The 19017-nt window shown below is 34.4% G+C and overlaps 1 protein-coding gene across 8 annotated transcripts in view; it reads left to right on the top strand.

Annotated features, from left to right (window-relative positions):
- The window catches only part of LOC129577325 (protein couch potato), a 175611-nt gene extending 157256 nt beyond the window's left edge, over positions 1 to 18355 (top strand). For 7 of the 8 annotated variants that reach the window (XM_055464160.1, XM_055464179.1, XM_055464168.1 and 4 more), the window contains one exon: positions 6268 to 6409. Coding sequence is in view for 1 of the 8 variants with exons in the window: in XM_055464198.1 (XP_055320173.1) it covers positions 6268 to 6500; positions 11185 to 11408; positions 12103 to 12137 (492 nt within the window). In the remaining 7 variants the exon portion in view is untranslated. Of the gene's footprint in view, positions 1 to 6267; positions 6501 to 11184; positions 11409 to 12102 lie in introns of those variants that run through there. The other variant, XM_055464198.1, reaches the window with a different exon arrangement.
- The last annotated feature ends 662 nt before the right edge of the window (positions 18356 to 19017 follow it).

Genomic DNA, 19017 nt, shown 5'->3' with positions numbered 1-19017 from the left:
AATGTTCCACTAGCAGATTTAACCGCATATACGCTATTAACGCTGTCTTCTCTATCTCTCGCTCATTCTCTCATTCGTTTTCACGATAGTGAGCGAAACAAGCAGCAAAAGCACACTACTCGCCTCATATCGTATTCAATATGCATGTTTAAGCATCTGCTAGAAATCACATATCGCTTCATTTCACAACGAGATAAAACGATGCACTACAAACACATGATTGGCGAGAGAGGGAGAGAGAGAGAGAAAGAAAAAAAACTGCTGCGATGTGCTATCGGCGGACGTGCGAAGACAAGTCGCTGTGGTGTAGTTCTTTTTCCACCCCTTTTTTTAGGTTCATTCATATTTTTTTTCTTTCGTTCTGCGTGATTTCTCGTCTAACAAGTCAACAATTTCTGGAATTTGTGCCATAAATTTAGCTGTGTAATTCATCAAAATCAGCGAAACCACAAATTCGTGATAAAATTCAATTTATTCGCTTAAAAGCGAAAGCGTGAGCGTGAGCAAGGGCAAAAGAGAGAGAGAGAGATACAGTTATTCCATAATTTTAATTAACAAAAGAGTCGTTGGTACACAGCACTTTGACGAAATGGAACGCTTTCTGTGTGCTTTACAGACACACATACTTTGGCCCCGAAATATTTTGAATTCGCAAAAGAGAAAACAAAGTTTTTCATTTATTTCGAAATTACAGAATGTTTAAAAACAGATTTTCTCTCCTTCGGCTGCACACTTTCATAACTTGTTCACTTCGTTTGCGAAAAATAGACGAGCACGGATTGATGGCAGAATCAAAATTGACGTTCTCTTTATGCCATCACGTTTTCTTTGGTTGAAGAGACATACAGAGAGAGAGGCAGAGAGAGAGAGAGAGAGAGAGAGAGAGAGAAAAAGCCAGAGACAGCGAACGAGAAAAGAAAGAACGTTGCTTGTGTCTTGTCGTCAATCATTTCAGAAAAAGCATGTCGAAAAGTTTCATAGATGAAATGATTTCCATGCAAGTAGTTCAACACACTGACTGAGATGATGGTAAAAACCGCGGAATGGAAAGCATGAACAACTTGCAGAAAAACGAAGAAGAAAAAGTAAAAAAGGAAAAACTGTAACGATGACAACGAAACGCATATGATGATGGTGGTGGTGGTGGTGTCGCTGGCATGGAATTTAGTATTCTGCATTATATGGAAAATTGCCAACGATGTTTGTTTATGAGACGTCGAAACGTTTAACAGCATAAAATGTCTCCGATTATCAATGCGAATCCATCAGAAATGTCATCATTCGTTTATCTCATCGTTTTTCTCACACAACACGCTTTCTTCCCCCCTCTCCCTCTCTCGATTCTGAGTGAACGAAAACTTAAAGATGTGTCTCTTTGTTCAGCACACACATATAATTGAATGATTTATGATGCGTTCGCCATTTTCAATCATTTGAATCCACCGTCACCACCACGCCGTCATCACCAGCACAACCGCATCTTCCGCTCTACTGAAATCTGAATGGGAAACTTTTTCAAGATGCAAATTCTCGCTCGTTATTGTTGTGCATGTGACTTTTCACATCATAATGAGCGGGTTTATATTTAATACCGTTTCAATGGGAGTCTGAAACGTTTTTACAATCGATGCTTACTTTTCGTTTTTTTAAATATTTTTTTTTTTGATATTTAAATTAAGTCGACTCGTCGGTGAGTCTTTCTTCTGTATTCACTTTCAATCGCGATACAAAGTCGAATGACTTTTAATGATTGCAATTGAGTTTGTTGCTCAAATGTGAGCATTTATACTTGGATTATGCTGAGTACTACTGTTGCGCAATGCTATTCACTGTGTGTAAAAAAAAAATTGTGACACATTCAAGTGAGAGACATCTGGAGAATAAATAAAGACTGAAATAAATGTCGGTGATTTTTCTCCCAACGTTTACCCTGCATTTATGGAGGAATTTTTTAAAATATAGTTCTTTTTTTTCCACCCTGATAAATCTTCTACTTCTATGCACTCGCAATCCACATGAATAAAAGCCAAGAAAATTTCGTAAAATGTTTATCGTAAAACTTTTTACTTCTTTTGATTGGCATATAACAGTAAATGTAGTTGCTTAGCATGTCGATGAAATTCATTCACGACGGAAATTTATCGCAGAAACTTTAAACAAAGACGAAACTACGGGCGCATCGATTTTCTTTGCAAAGCTAAAATGAAATTGTGCTTTTGACAAATTACGACTCTTGTGCTCACAGCGGTAGAAGAATCTTGAACTTCGTTCGTTTTCATGGTTACGATCATAGTTACATGTCGAATTGATAGTTGCTTGAAGTTTGAAGCACCTAGTGGCTTCCAGATTTTTATCTTTATCACATCATTTTTGTCATGCGCTTGTCTCCAAATGAGATCAATGTGTACGAACGCTCCACGAAAAACTCCATTGCGTGCACATTTTATGGATGTGTGTTTATGAATGAGCTGGAAGTGTAAGTTTCATTTACGTTGTCAGTAAATTTGTTGTTTTATAGCAAACATTCGCATCAACAAGACACTACTGTGTCTAGATGGCATATATGCCTTTTAAACCCATTATTACAGGAAGAGAAAATGGTGTCATAATTGCGATGAAAACTTTTTCCGACCAGCACAGCATTTCCGCACTCAGCACAGTCGAACAAACAATGGAAACGCACTCCACAAAATATTTAATAGGGCATGTGTGTATGTGTTCGACCATCAAATTCATTGTTCTAAACAGCTTCTTCGCACAATTTGTAAGACAAACTATAAATATGGAAACTTGTCATCGCTTGAACAAATGAACTTTGAGATGGTGTTCGAAACGGACACTTTACCATGACTCTACGATGACATAATGCGAGAGAATCTCTTCTTAACGACTTTAGTATCAGCACAGCATACCGAAATGTAAGTTTTCGTGTTAGACGAACCACTTTATCGATTTCATTTGTGAAATTGATCTTTTGTGGTTTTGTAGCATCGAACGACTGCAGAAGCAGACGATGCGAAACGTGGAAGATGCACCAGACCAATGTCATTAGTCTGGTGTTAAAGGCGGATATTAAAAAGTGAAAGCAAATGCCATATTATATTTACTCACCAGATTTGTGAAGTGAACATTCATTTTTCTCGCGCTCACATGACCGCCAATTTCCTGCGTTGCAGCGACAGCTCTGTCTACATATTATTCTCTTTTTTAGCTGCTTTATTTGATTTTGCATTTTACATCCGAACCAAAGGATGCCTGAAGTGGGAAAAAAACACAAGCAAAACGACGCTTTTCGAAAGACGCGTTCACCAAGCGGAAATTGTGTATTGTGCACACCAGATGAAGAGCACGATTTATATAATATTTTTGTGATGGTGGTGGTGACGACGGCGGTGGTTCATTTTTCCAGACGAGCAACACAAAATATGACACGATGGATAAAAGGGCAAAGCTGACATTTTACCTGGCCTTCACATTCGCTATTTTGTATCACAAATCGCCCTTTAGCACATCGGGCCCAAGTATGGAAATTCTCACTTCCGTTGAACATATTTATGGGGTTTCCGTGCAACGGTCGTCCATTAAAAATGAACCAACTTCAGACGTTATTTCAATGCCAAGCGAGATCTGGTGCACTTAGCCCGACATTCGTGTGCTTATATACTATATTTTTTAGTCTTTAAAATCTGCTTCGATCTTTGTCTAATGTATCGGTGACGACATCCATTATCTTTTCATGCGTAAAGTGCAGTCTTTATTTTATCATTATTATGGGTCAACAATATTATTCTGATAAAGCCACGCTAAAGTGGATCTACTTTGTTGCCTCTGTACCGGTACATTCACTAAATTCTGAACGTTAAGAGTTTTCGTGTTCTTAGATTTTACGCTCCGGTGCATTTGAAAGACATCAACTTAATGATACATCAAGTCTATATTTTAGCGGATTTTAAATAATTTCAAAATACTTTGAACAACGCAAACATGGGCTAGAAGATTTTGCCTTCTTCCATCTTGTGATATCGATTTTATTACGCCGATATGTTATAAGCGAAAAAGCTTTAAAAAAAAAAACGTAATTTATTCATGTTCAACTTAAGATATTTTTCCCAATTTCTTTATAAAAAGAAATTTAAAATATTTTACTACGCCAGTTACACAATTGATATTGTTTTGGTTATAAGAACTTCTTATTCTAACACAACTCGTATTAAATACATAATGCAAATAACACAGAGTCAATCACATTAAATCGCAATTTGTTTGGCTCCAAAATGAAACAATTTTTAACCGAAAATTCACTAAATCAAACGACAAACTCCTTTTTGTGACTGATTTCGCTATTTATAGCTCATCAGTGCAGCTTTGAGAGACGTCAAACCATCTGCAGATCAAAAATAATTTAATGAGATTGACTCTGTGTTATTTGCATTATGTATTGAATGCGAGTTGCGTCAGAATAAGAAGTTCTTAGAACCAAAACAATATCAATTTAACTTAAGTGCAACACATTCAGTGAAGCACCCACGTTGCCTCATGCCGATGCAAAACCATACACTAATCTGTTAGTTTTCCGAAAGCTTTTAAACAGTGACTCCATTCACATGTCACAGGAAAAATATAAAAAATGAAACATTTTCTCAAATCCAACTAATGCTTCGCTTGGTCTTCAGCGAGTGACCGAACGCGTAAAGGTGAAAGGTTTAAAGAGAATGTCAATTATCGTGTACGTAAGCGTTGGATTAAAATAGAATAACATATTCAATTTTCATTCAACATATGTCAGCATTACTTCGACTCCACATTGCCCACGCAAAGAAACGAATGAATGACCCAATGGATGTTCTTAGTCTTCGGTTTCAACGAAAGGTCATGACGGCAAACATAATGTGCGCTTAACATAACTTACCGTTAGCATAACTTATTGGCGCAGGAAATGAATTTTGCTAAAATGTTGAATTTAAAAAAAATGGAATTTCAAATGCTTTCATTAACTTAATTTAATATAAGCCAATGGTCGACTGAGGGAAGCATACTTCATTCAAAAGTGCTTGCATTAAGGGAAAAAATTTCCACGATTTATTTTTTGTTGGCACATCAAATGTTTCCACAAAAAAATGATAAGCTGCGGAAAATGTAAATAATTTCTCGGGAAAGCCAAAGCGAAAACTAAACTTGCATATTTATTCATAATTGAGATTGTGAATTGTACTTATTTTTTTCTCGTTCTGAGGTTCATTCTCAGAAAGCGCTTCTTCTAAAATCATATTCTGAATTGTTCTTCAAGGCAGTCTGTTTCGAGAGCTATTTACATCCGAACATTTTTCAAAAATGCTGAAGTGGGGAAACGATTCTATATTTCGGTTCTGTTGCTTTGCAAATATAAAGATTTATGGCATTTCCATCAAGATTTTGCGATGAAATTTATTACCTATTGCATGTCGAGCGGTATTTCAGGTCAAAATTGAATGATAACATACAATAAATAATCCAAAGCACACCAAGATTTTCATTCGCATTCGTAGTAAGCGAATATTACAGCAGTAGTAACTGTAGTATGAGTTCAGTGAAAAATTTCGACTTTTTGTGCGATTGTTTTTATCGGTTGCTATCGTTATCTCACTCAACTGCTGTGCACCGTTTTTTTTGTTCGACTATTTTTCGGTTTCAGAGGGAGAAAGGAGCAAAGAGGGAAAAAAACAACATGTGAAACAAGCATAATAAAAATAACAATAAATATGACATTTTATCAAATACTGGAAACGAAATAAATTGAAATAGAAATAGAAAAATGTAAATAAAAATCGAAATACGCTGAGCCGAGCTGAGTGCACAGTATGGGGTGGTACCAGGTAGTGAAACAATGAAATCGATGTCATGAATGGTTCACTCACTCACATCCTTCCCGCCCACCTCACTTTTATTACTGTGCAGCATTTCATTCGGTATTCAACTGCGTTGCTGGCAAGTAATTCAAGATTAAATGTTCAAATCGCATGCTTTCACCAAACAACCAAATCAACTCAAACGATCAACAACAAAAATCTAATTCCGATTTAAGTTATGAAAATGAATTCGTTTTTATTGCGTTGCGTGTAAACGTCGACCGAAATAATCGGTCTGGTTAAGTAATAGAGTTGAAGTCGACATTTGTAAACCATAAAAATGCGTTGAAGGAATGCTAATTGAGAAAAAACACTTGATTAAAATCGGAATTTGTGTCAATGTTTGCTAATGATTTGTATGTTTGTTTCATTCTCATTTCAGAACCAAATCACATTACAACATCCATCAGCAATGCATCCACAATCGATGCAAGTATCGGCTGGGCTACCACCCGGCCATTTTTTACCAAGTCCGGCCTTGGCTAGCCCAGTAGGCTCAACTGGAGCGCAGCAACCGAATCCACCGTTAGCTGCGAACGCACCATGCTCGACCTTATTCGTTGCTAATTTGGGGCAATTTGTATCTGAACACGAACTCAAAGAGATCTTTGCCAGGTAAATTATATCATTTGGTCGTTTTTTTTTCTCCGAAAATTGTCCCATTCTATCATTTTCACATCTCATTCAAATTTAATCCCAATTTTGTGAGCAAAAGAAAAACACACCGTACACACGTTATTTTATTTGTCAAATTCCAATTTACACATCATTTGAACAAAACTTTGCAAGCGAACATTTTCTGCACCAAATCAAAGCATATATATATTTTCACGAACAAAAATAAAATAAAACTAATTCTGTCACAACAACCCACATACCCACCTGAAATGAAATCAAACTGACTGTTTACTGTCAAAATTATATCACATGACATTTTTTACTGAGTTATATATACAGGGTGGCACACTCGAAGTGTAACTAAAACAGAAGACTATAACTTTTTTGTTTTTTGATATTTTTTATTGCTCTAAAGGCACGAAATGTTGCAAAATGATACAAAATTTAGAATCAGCTTCCAGATTTTATTTTCAGTTGCACTGGATCGAGTAATGCCCTCACGTCCACCATTTTTTTTAAATGTGTTTGCACGGAAGTGGTAGTTTTGACAAAAATAGAAATTTTAGAAGAAATCTAATATAGCTTGAGTGACCACAAACCACGAAAGTGATTAGATTCTAGTTCGTAAAATATTATAAAATAACTTCAGTCTTTATTGGACCACTATCACCCATGTATAGCTCCTTTTGAAGGTCGGAACTGTGATAGTCCCGAATTATGGGATTTCCTCACCATTTTCTCCATTCTGACCCCAAAATAAGTGACATCATGTGACGTGTTTGGTGTTGGGGTGAAGATTAGAGCTCTATAAATATAAACCAGGCTATAATGGTTCCAGAAGATTCCAATAAAATACTTAAATCTAACCCATATTAGAAGAAAGCCATGCTTCGGTGATAAAAACGACTTTTTAGAGCTCATTTTGGTCGACTATTGGCTGTCGATTTTGATGAAGATGGTTTCCAAGGACTTTCATTCCTGAAGTATATTACAAGGCACTGTTAGCCCACAAAAATACCAAACATGGTTTGACTCAATGTGAAGACTATAGCCAGAATAAGAACTACATAATTCCAAACACCCACGTTCGTACAGGGCTCATGTTGTTGAATCGTAGTCTTGAAGTCATAACTCGATCCAATGCAAGTGATATTGAAATCTGGAAGCTGATTCAAAATTTTTAATCATTTTACAACATTTCATGTCTTAAGAACAATAAAAATTATCAAAAAACAAAAAAGTTATAGTCTTTGGTTTTAGTTACACTTCGAGTGCGCCACCCTGTATATTTCGAATGCAAGCACGACACTCACACACACACACACACACAAAACACACCAAACACACACTGAATTTGATACCAATAAAACGAAATAAAGTAAATTACGAAACACGCTAGCACGTTAATAAAACTAGAGAGGGGACATTTGTGAATAGCCCAAGCGAAATGTAAAATTTTGCAATACGAAGAAGCTAGGGGAATCACTCACTTTCCAAATGGTGTGAATCTTACGAATGTTATGAATCTTTTGTTAACTGAAATCCAATATGGCAACTGCCAGTTCTGTCGCCATTTTCAATTTGGATTCACGAGATTCATCAGATTCATCATATTCATGACGATTCGTTCACAGTAATGTGTTGAATCTGAGTGAATCTTTTGAATCTGTGTGTAAAAATAAGAATATTGTTTGAATTTGGAAAAAGATTTCAATCATACAAACTGCATTGAATGATAAATTCCCCTAGCGAAGAAGATATGTATCGTGAAAAGGTAATTTTCCCATTCAGCAAAAATAAAGGACGTTCTCCGAAATCAAAATGCTGGAAAATCAGTTTATCAAACGTAAAGAAGATATGAAATGTAATTCAATTTCCTTTTTCGAGTTCCGAAAACAGCCAATTCATTCAGACACAGTCGATGTGCTTTCCTCCCGCATCGACCAATTTCTGTATCTGCCCATAAATAAATAATCCATTTTCAACGATAAATATCCGCGCTTTCATCATAAATCCTCGCTCCAGCCAATGTCCATTATCAATTTATATTTCATCGAAATAAAACGTAAACTGTTTAATAGCCGCATTATTTGATCGTAAAAATTGAGAGAAAAGGCGAGACCAAAGAGTGAAGGAATTCAATTCCATTCGGACGAGTAATGGCCGAAGTGCAATGTGATTGAGTACAATGGCAAAAGCCAAATATTTCGAAGTATTCGATAATTCTGGTATATATGGCGACTCTATAATTAAATTCATAAGCTTCTTTTCATGGGGTCTTTGTTGCGTCTTATTCATACGTCATAGAATGAAACCACTCATCGTCAGGACTGTTTTGTTGCGATTCATTGAGATTTCGCATGGAAAATTAGCACTGCACGTAAAATGTGAATGCATTCAAAAGGACAAGTCAGCATTCGGTTGTATCGTTTAGAAGAAACGGGAGAAATAAAGCGAAAAGAAAATTAAAAAGGCGACTCTCTCTTCGTAAGTACTATACAGGTCATTGGCATGCAGTTTCTCGGTGATATTTATTCCCATTTTTTGCCATATTCTTCCTCTGATTCCGTTTTTCTCTCGCTCTCCGTACATATAATGCGATCAAAGTGGATACACACGGATTGAAAGTTTGTCTGATTCCCATGAGTAACGACGTTAAAGATTATGATGATGCACTGCAATGCGGTCGCTTTATCCCGATGCACACAATCAGTTGCTCATGCCAATCCAATTGCAACAGCACGTCGAAAGTGGACGGAAAAAAACACGGTACGGTTTTTTGTGTGCCGAATGATCCACATCTACATGTACACAAAGCACACAGACATTTGTCATATAGAAAGAGAAAGAGAGAGAAAGCGACAGAGGATGATACATGGGGATAAAAGTGTTTGATAAAAGGCGCATCAATAAAATCCAAGTTTATTTAATAGAAGCATTTCAATTCGTTTTGTATATTATTTTCTGTGTGTCTCCCTCTCCTAGCCGGAGCCGATGGAAAAACTACATTAAATTTTTCGTTCGTCCATTATAGCAGCTGCCAACTGCGGCTTTCTACTCCGAATGATAAATGGAAATACACTTACCAAAACACAAAATGAACATGCACACACAAACTTTGAATAGTTCTGTGATTTTTTTTCCGTTTTCGTCACTTAATTCGTGTAATCCACTGGCATCAGTCGTAAATCTATCTCTCTTTGCCGTCATATTCAGTGGGTTGATGTGGTTTTTTCGTTGCTGCCTCCCGCTCCGAACCCAAAAGCGGCATGTTCAAGTGAGTCGGCTGTCAGTGGCTTGGCAATGGTTTTGCATAGGTAAAAAGGCTACACTGCGACATTTATGGTTTTGTCCCGACGAGATTTTCTTTTTGTGGAATTGAATTCAAGCAAAAGATGTCTGGCCGTCTGCTGTTGCTTTCTCTCTGCATTTATGTATTTCCGGTATTCATTTCTCATTTTCGTGCGGCAGCACATAGTGCATAGTGAATTCGTGCTATAAATAAAACTTAATAAACCGGGAATTCATGGGAAACTAAGTGAAAAGCTAGATGTTTTCTAGTGCTTGGTCAAAAAAAAATTATGTTGCATTTGCCCATTATTGCAATGATTAATGGTTGGACGATGGCAAAAGGTCTACCCTAAAAATGAAACGCAATCGAAAAAAGCAATTTTGTACCATCGAAAAGAGAAAGGAAAGCAACATGGCCGTGCAGATCCGGCTCAAATGACAATTATTGTTATTCACATGCTTGAGACGCGATCTCGAGGTTGATAAATTGATGCGGCATTATCAAAACCGTATTTACGGCAGTCGAAAAAAAAGCGAGAGATTTTGTGATTGAAAAACATATTGGCACCGGTTAAAGCTCTTTTTTCACATGTACATAAGGTATCAAAAAAAAAACAAGTGGAACGACAATATTCGCACATGCACCGTGCATCGCTCGCACAACAATTCCTTCATTCACCATACTTATATATACTCTCCGACACATTCTCACATGCACGAACATCCCCAAGCTCCTTGCAACATACACACATCTATATATAATGTATACTACTTTTAATCGACAATTGATTGGGTTCATAGTTGAAACCATTCTGCACACGCACATACACAATATATTTACCACTTTAGGAGTACACATTTCGCAAGAAAATTCATCCATCGTTTGTTTTGCTACTGAAATTGGTTTTAATTTTTGATAAGAATGAAAGAAAAATGAAAACCAAACCTACACACAAACACAACATTCATTCGTTTATTCTATTCTTAACTTGATTTTTGTTCTTCTTTTTTCTTTTTTCGTTTCCGTTTCTTTTCATCAACACCGCAAATTGACTTATGACTCTGAAACAAAAACAACACACACCCACACACACACTGTCTCTGATTTTTGTTTGGTGATGCGATTCTTCCTTTTATATTTTTTACTTAAAACAAAATTCATACTCATTTTTCTCATCTCACCAATTTAAACCAATTCTCAATGGATATTCGCATTTTTATTGACATATACATAACGTTATTGCACCTCGTGAATGAATATGTTTTCGTACGAACAAACAAAAAAACATATTAACAATCAAAACCACCACCACCACCACCACCATCACTACCAAATTTGAAATGAATGAATGAAAAAAACTACTACACACAAAAAAATCACACCACGCAGTTTGCCTGGCTTTAGTCGTCTACGAATGCACACAAAAGGTACACAACATGGTAGCGTTCCAGTAGCATTTGTTGAATTCAAAGATGCTGCATGCGCTGGTTCGGCAATATCTGCACTTCAAGGTACATTTCTGCTATCATCCGATCGCGGTGCAATTCGTATTGAGTATGCTAAATCGAAAATGGTTGCCGACGCAGCGGCCGCCATTGCACAATTGGACGGAAGTATGTGTTTTATTCAATTCCTTCACATTTCATTTCCCTCATTCACTCTCTCTCTCTCTCTCTATCTCTGTTTCTATCTTTTGTTTTTTTTTTCAGTTTTCCTTCTATTTCATTTCCATTCGTTCGATGTTTATTGGCTTCGAACAAAAGTCTTATCTTGTTTTCATTTCATTGTTGCAATGGAGTGCCTCTTTAATGGGCACATTTACCGTTTTTTCACCCCATTCTTTATTCACTTGCCGTAAAATACATTAACATATAATTTTCGATGATGCATGCCTTGTCACTACACAAAACCAATTTGTTCTTCGATTCAATTTTTTTTTCGTTCCTTTTTGTTTGGACAAAATCAACAATTCAATTTGATATGCATGCCAGAGCAATAAATTTGCACATTCATTTACATTTTTTTGGTTTCACAAGAAATATTTAAGTAAAATGCATAATTTTTTGAACAGCAAATTGTGAAACGTAGCATGTTCATTCATGCCATTCTACAAACGAATGCAGTCATGATGTTTTGCACAAAAATATACTAAAATGCACCCTCAGTTTAAGAACCAAATCCATTTGTTGTTTCCCTAATAATAATTTTAGTTTATTGTTCGATATCGTCGATTTAGATGATTTGCCATTTTTTTGTTAATTTTCACTTTTGTCTCGTTTTCGCACACCACAAAACCGAAACCAACAGAGGAGCGGGTATGGAACCAAGGCCGGATTTATTAAAAAAACCAACAGCTGATCATCGTGATTTGAGCACATATTTGATGGCAACAACTTGACCCAATTACGGAACTTACTATACAATCGCATCGCCGCCTCAAACTCAACCTCATGTTCGGGCTTGAGACAACGGCGCAACGCTTTATTTATGAAATAGAACCGGTTAACCTTTTTTTGAACAACAACAACAACAAAAATTAGTACAATTTTCATTTTCACGTATATAAAAAAAAAATGTTTAAAAACCACAAAAAAAAGAAGTAAAAAAAAATCTAAAATAAAACATGAGGAACAAGGGTTATAAAACGAAAACAAATTCAAGCAGCAACGATATCATTTGCGTTCACGAATTGGGTCCTACAAACGAACGAACATACCGTGATCGTCATCACATTTGACACATAGTGGAAAGTTGATTAATCATATCTAGATTTAGCAATGTAAATGCATAGCTAAAACGAAAAGAATAAAATGAAGAAAAGAAATGAACAAAAAACAATTTAAAAGCTAAAAATTCAATGCTACACGATAGACAAGAAAAAAACATTTAAATATTGTAATGTGCACATCACTGGACTTGTCATCGATTTCTTGGGTCCACCCTCATCTGGTGTTTGCTCGTATAATTGATGCAGGTTCACTGATGAACACACATTGAATTGACAAAAGACAGAAAATTCTCTAACTTAAAGCAAACAGTTTAAATGGGCAAAAAATTGTGTAACTGTGTAATTTCCTGTAACTTGATGTAGTGAGTAACGTTTTAAAACCGAACATTTGATGAAGAAATTACAATTTTAAACTCTATCGCAAGAAGAAAAAAAAACAATTTTTCGAAATGAAATTGTGAGAGAAAACAAAAAAACATTGTAGGAAAATAGACGAAATGAATTTTGGAATTTTTTCCATTCTCTGGCACAGATACGTATAGGAAAAAGAAGACAAAAACATAAATAGAAGAAATCTATATGCGCAGACACGAACTCAACGAATTGATTTGTGACCAAAATCCATGTTCACTTTTCGATTGAAACACGAAAAAGTAACCTCAATTTCATACGGTATTCCCCGGAAATGACAACAAAAACCTTGCTAAATAAACTAATAGTCTCAAGAGATATTTTTTCCCTCTAGCAAGTAGAATTCAATGAAGATGGAAACAATTTTGGGAGTTCGTTTGGCAATTTGATTTTTTTTCTCTCGTAATATCTCTGGAATGTAGAGTAGCATTAAAAATCAGTTAAGGTTTTCGAAATGGTTAGTGAATTTATTCATGGAAAGGAAAAAAAACAACTTCTGCCACCCAAAAGAAAAATTCATTGGAACGATATATATAAATGCGGAATTTCGATGAATGAAGGAAGAGAAAGCAAATGTGCACCGTGTTAGATTCGCATTCGGATATATATCGCATTTCAGTTCCCTTGGCCCAGTTTTACAATCCATCAATTGTCCCACAATTTGATTTCGTGTGCATGAAAATTCAAAGCAAAATGATCGTTCTACGTATAAGTTTATCCTCGTCCCCTCCAGTCGCGGAATGTAAACCAATTTCGTTGGAACCAATACAGAGAGAGAGAGACCTTAACCCTTTTTCCTTGACGCTTTTAATTCCTGCGGTTGATTTTATCATACGAATTACGTGTGTGTGTGTGTGTATGTTTGACGCCGTCATCGTGTTTGGTATTGAGCATTTTGTTAAACCACCCACATTGATTCACTAACACACACAAAACACACACACACACACATAGACATTGTCCATGTCTCTGGATATGTTTCTCTTGTTGTATTTTGTTTAATCTGAAATTCAATTTTTATGTTCTAGTAGAATATTTATAGCTTAACCAAATGTGCCCTAAAAATTATAGCTCTCTTTGAAAAAAGTAAAAAAAAAACAAGTAACAATGACATAACAAGACAAAATAAAATCGTATGAAGATAAAACGTAAAAAATTTGATGAAATTTAATAAAATTAAACATACAAATTAATGTTAATGATTAAATATGATCAAGAATGGAAGAAATGAAAGAAAAAAAAAGACAAAATGTTAATTGAATTTGAAACAAGAACCTTAATATTGTGTATTGTAAGTGAATAGTAATAGGCAGTTAACCGGCATGGTTCATGAATGTGTATGGGAAGACGTAAGAAGGATGTAATCTTCGAATTTTCTCGTAATCGAAGCTTTTGAAGCAAAATGTTCGTCTTATTGCAATAAAACGTATTTAGGAGATGTAGAAGATGAGAAAAATAAATACCATGGCAAAATTACAAGCAAATCTAGGGTTTCATGTTTTATCACAACATAACAACAGCAACAAGAAGAAAAATAAGGAGAAGAAAATTACAATCGACAAAATAAAGACGCAACATAACTGATCAATTTACTGGCGATAGCGGATTTTATTACAAATGTAGACAAAGAAATTCGTTGAAAGAATTTATTTAACGATAGATATTTCATAACACTGTTTGTTTTCTGCACCGCAACCAATAGAGCTAGAGCTATTCGATTCGGGTATTTCGTTTTTTATTCTGTTCGTTTAGAAAAATCTTACTGAAACATACACACAAGAAATGGGGAAAAGGAGAAAAGGAAACGAAGAGAGATGATTGTGATGAATAAGCTAGATGAAGGTTTACATACTTCATTGAGGATTCTGATTTTTTTTGCCTTTAATTTTTGTTCCTTCGTTGAAGAGAAAAACAAGAAATGAAAAAGAAAAAATAATTCAATACTTTAGCATATCTTAGGTATGAAAGCGACTATGGTCGAAAATAATCGAAAAAAAGGAGAAGACGAAGAAGTGGATAGTTTTAGGGAAATGAAATTCATGTTCTCAATCAAATTTTGATTAGTGTCGATTGTTCAATTGGCCATTTAGACCACCGCCGCCCCACTCTCTTCTGCACTTGTTTAGCCAAATCTCTTAATTTTTAATCATATGATTGTGATCAACTATATTATTTCGTTTTGTTGATCACTTTTTTACGGGCATCTAATTCAAACCAATTTTTTCAATTCTTAACAATCCGCTCCTCCAACCCTGTACACATGATATTTTACAATACATTCCATTAATTTTTGACAAATGGCTCTCAGGTTAACTTTGGAGCAATGACATCATTTACCTTTGAAAGTATTCAATTTTTTTGTTTTGCTGCGGAATTCGAAATGCAATTGACTAAAGTGTGAACTGCATCTCGTGTATTCATATACAACACAGTTCACGTCAGTTGCATGGCAAGAATCTCTTAATTTTTAATGATAGATTTTGTGGAATTCATTTAATTTAATGTTACTAAAACAGACAGAACAATTGCAACACTTTAATTTAAGATCGCAAGAGGCAAATAATAATTATGTATAATTTAACTAAAGTGTTAATTGTAATATTGATTCTACTAACCAGTGAATGAGCCGATATGTGGATCTTCTTCTGCATTCGACCATTCAACGCATGATAAACAATTCAATGACCAAAGGTTTTTTTTTCATCTTTTTTTTTTATAAACTAACATTAATCGTAATTTTGCACCGGATTCTCGCTGTTTGGTGACCGATTCATCAAAATAATTTCTTTTTCTGTCGGTTTCAACAACGATCAAATCGTAATCGATACTGACAGAACAAAAAAAGCTTTATTTCCTTCTGTTTGTTATTTGAAATCCACAAAATAATTTCTCTTTTCCATGAAGATCCCCAAAATTCCTCACACACACACAATCCATGCAGTCGCTCTTAAAAGCAGTAAATTGTCTTAATAGATCTTTTTCTTTGTGAATAGAATTTTGAATTAGGAAAATGATTACAGCTGTCTCTATTGTCTAGAGAATGTGTTTTTTCTTTAGTTATGTTTAGGTGTTGAGTCGAATATTGCAAATGTTTTGCTCGGCACGAATTAATCTACCTTTAAGTGAATTTAAAATAGCTGAATTAAACCTGTTTATACGTTACAATTTCTCATAAAATAACTTACAAATATTTCTCTTCAGTTCTTTAAGCGACTTTTAACACAAACACACACACACACACACACAGATAGAAAAAAACTCTCTTCAATTCTGCAAACAGTTTCAACTCTATATTTTTCTTATTTATTTATTAACTGAAATAGGCAGAGATAGTTGTCGATGTGTTTAATGTTTTTGAAAATGAATCGAGAGTTTCGATTCGTTGTTTGTTTGAAACATCAAATGTTGACAACGCATTGAATTATTACCAAAGTATCCGTACACCAAATTCAACCAAAAAATAAACTCGCACTACCGTGACAAGAAAAAAAATGAAAAAATACAATGCGCAGTGAACAAAAAAAGAACACATAACAAACATACACATACACAAAAAGCAAAGTATAAGAAGCAGACGAACCAATTATGTATACATTTTCATCATATTAATTAAAGCTAATTATCATATTTATTGACAAAAAAAAGCAACAAACACTTCAGAATAAAAAGTTATATTAGTGTAATGGAAAGCATAATGATGAAGGAATGGGCATATTGCTGAACATCGATTTTAAGTACAGGTCGAATGTGTTATTTTTTATGGCTGTCCAGTGTCCCTCGTGGCCGATGCTACGATGACGTAAAAATGTGCTTTTCATTTTTTGTTGCTTTTAATTTTTCATCCAAAAGAGGACAAAAGAAAACACAATCTCAAAATGCACGAAAATCAATCACTTTCGAAAACAAAAATCACTTCAATTATTGTCCCAGTTATTGCGATGTTTTTAGATAACTTGCCCGATATAGAGAATTCAATATGGTATTTTCTAGCGAAATTTTTTTCTTTGTCAAAATTTTAAAAAAGACCAAAAAACGAAAAGCGCGTCAACAAAGCACGTTAGCAGAATATTTGAAAAACTGATGAAATAAATAAAAAAAAATTTAACGTAAAAAAAGAACACACAACACAATGTATGCGAAGCAAAAGCGCTCTGATTGCCTTTTCTTTGCAGAAGAATTCCGTCCAATCTAAAAAAAAGCATATTAAATATAAAATTAAATTAAATGGGAATAATGTAATAATTAATTTAAAATAAATCTCGTGGAATGCAAGTTGACAGCCGAATGAAAACTGCCGCATGCAGTAGATCGTCGATCGTGTGCATGTGTAAAATATAAGGAAAAGAAGATAAGAAAAAAGAGAGAAGAAAAGAAGAAGATAGTGCATAGAATATTAAGACGCTATGACCAGTAAGAATACACAGAATAATGCCCTCAAAATTCAATAAGAAAAAAAAACCAAAATCACATCAATTCATCAAACTGCGCAATCGATCCATTCACACGGAACACACACCATTAACATATATGCCAACTGTTGACTAACTTATCAATGAAAATACTTGGCTAAAGAATTTAAAAAAAAACAACGTTTAAACGACACATCAATATATTTCAATGACGAATAGAGTGACAAAAAAATGGAGATAAAACTAACTTTTTAAACACTAATAAGATTATAGACATTCGAATGGAATCGATTTTTTTTCTCTCTCTATGCGTATTGCGATGACTTGAAATGAGAACGAGAACGAGAATACATCGTCAATACGATACGATTTGTAGTAAGATTTAATTAAATTTATGAAAAACAACAATATTTAAACAACAAAAAAAACAAGCATTAGAACTTAGATGCATAAAGCAACAACAACAACAACAACAAAACGATGAAAAATATATTTAAAAAACATCATTACTTGTGGGAACTTATAACAAACATATCAGCTTTTTTGGTTCATTTTTTTCTATTAAAAATTCTAAAGAATAATTTAAACAAAAAAAAAATACAAACTATATACATACAAGTTTAACAATCTAACCTTAAAAAAAACAAAGTAATGATAAATGCATAGAGTGGATAGGATCGACTATAGAAAAAAAACCATCAATAAAGCAACAACAATCAGTAACCAAAACTCCCGCTGAATGAATTGAAGCAGGAATTTCTGAATTGGCAAAAAGCAAATGAAACTAAAAAATGTGTCGTCTTAATCAATCTCATCATTTCGATTCAGCAACAACAATTTCATTTTGTTGCTTTAGCAACAGATTTAGAATTTTAATTCTTCTTATTGCTGGATCGAGAGTTCAACGAGTAATGAGAGAGACAGAGCAATTATTAGCAAAGAATTAAAAGAAATGAAAATCATAATGCTACATGTATTAACCAATATTCTGTATGTAGGTAATTATTCGTAATCAGAAAGTAAAACAAACAAACACACAAAAAAAAGTTGCAAAAAAATTTAATGCGTTGTAATAAGTGGTATTCATTATTAACATTAATTATTCTATTCTTATGAATTTTCGAAAGTAAAATTAAAATAGATTTAAAACCAAATCCATTTTATTTTTGAGTTTTTCTTTTTCGTTTGTTTTTTTTCAGATTTTGAGTTGATTTTTTTCGGTTTCTGCAAATTGGTTCCGTTTTTGTTTTGATTTTTTTTTTCTTTTTTGGATTTCGACAGAAGATTTGCTGCAAGAGCAATATACCATAGGCGATCCTTGTGATAGTAAAATCCTCTGTGTGTTAAAATGCATTTTTCAACACATTACAATCGTTTCTACAAGGATCGCCTATGGTATATTTCTCTTGCAGTAACCTTGTGGAATTCGATGCAAATTTTCCGTTTTGATTTCCATGACATTCGTTCGATGGGTAGATTGTGTGAGCTTAAGCAAAGACAAAAAAATTAAATACATTTAAAGCGTTGTTTGTTGATTGTTAAATGTCTAATCAAGTGAAATTACCATAAAAAAAAGCATGACGTCGACTAATTTGCAATTGCTTTAGTTTCCAACAAAAATGGCTGCTATTTTGTGATGTAAGCGCTATTGGCTTGACGCAAATTCTTCAAAAA

The sequence above is a fragment of the Sitodiplosis mosellana genome, unplaced genomic scaffold (assembly GCF_009176505.1).
Source record: "Sitodiplosis mosellana isolate CC-2019 unplaced genomic scaffold, AAFC_SMos_1.0 Smas_scaffold_1, whole genome shotgun sequence".
NCBI lineage: Eukaryota > Metazoa > Arthropoda > Insecta > Diptera > Cecidomyiidae > Sitodiplosis > Sitodiplosis mosellana.
This window is presented reverse-complemented; position numbering and strand designations above follow the sequence as displayed.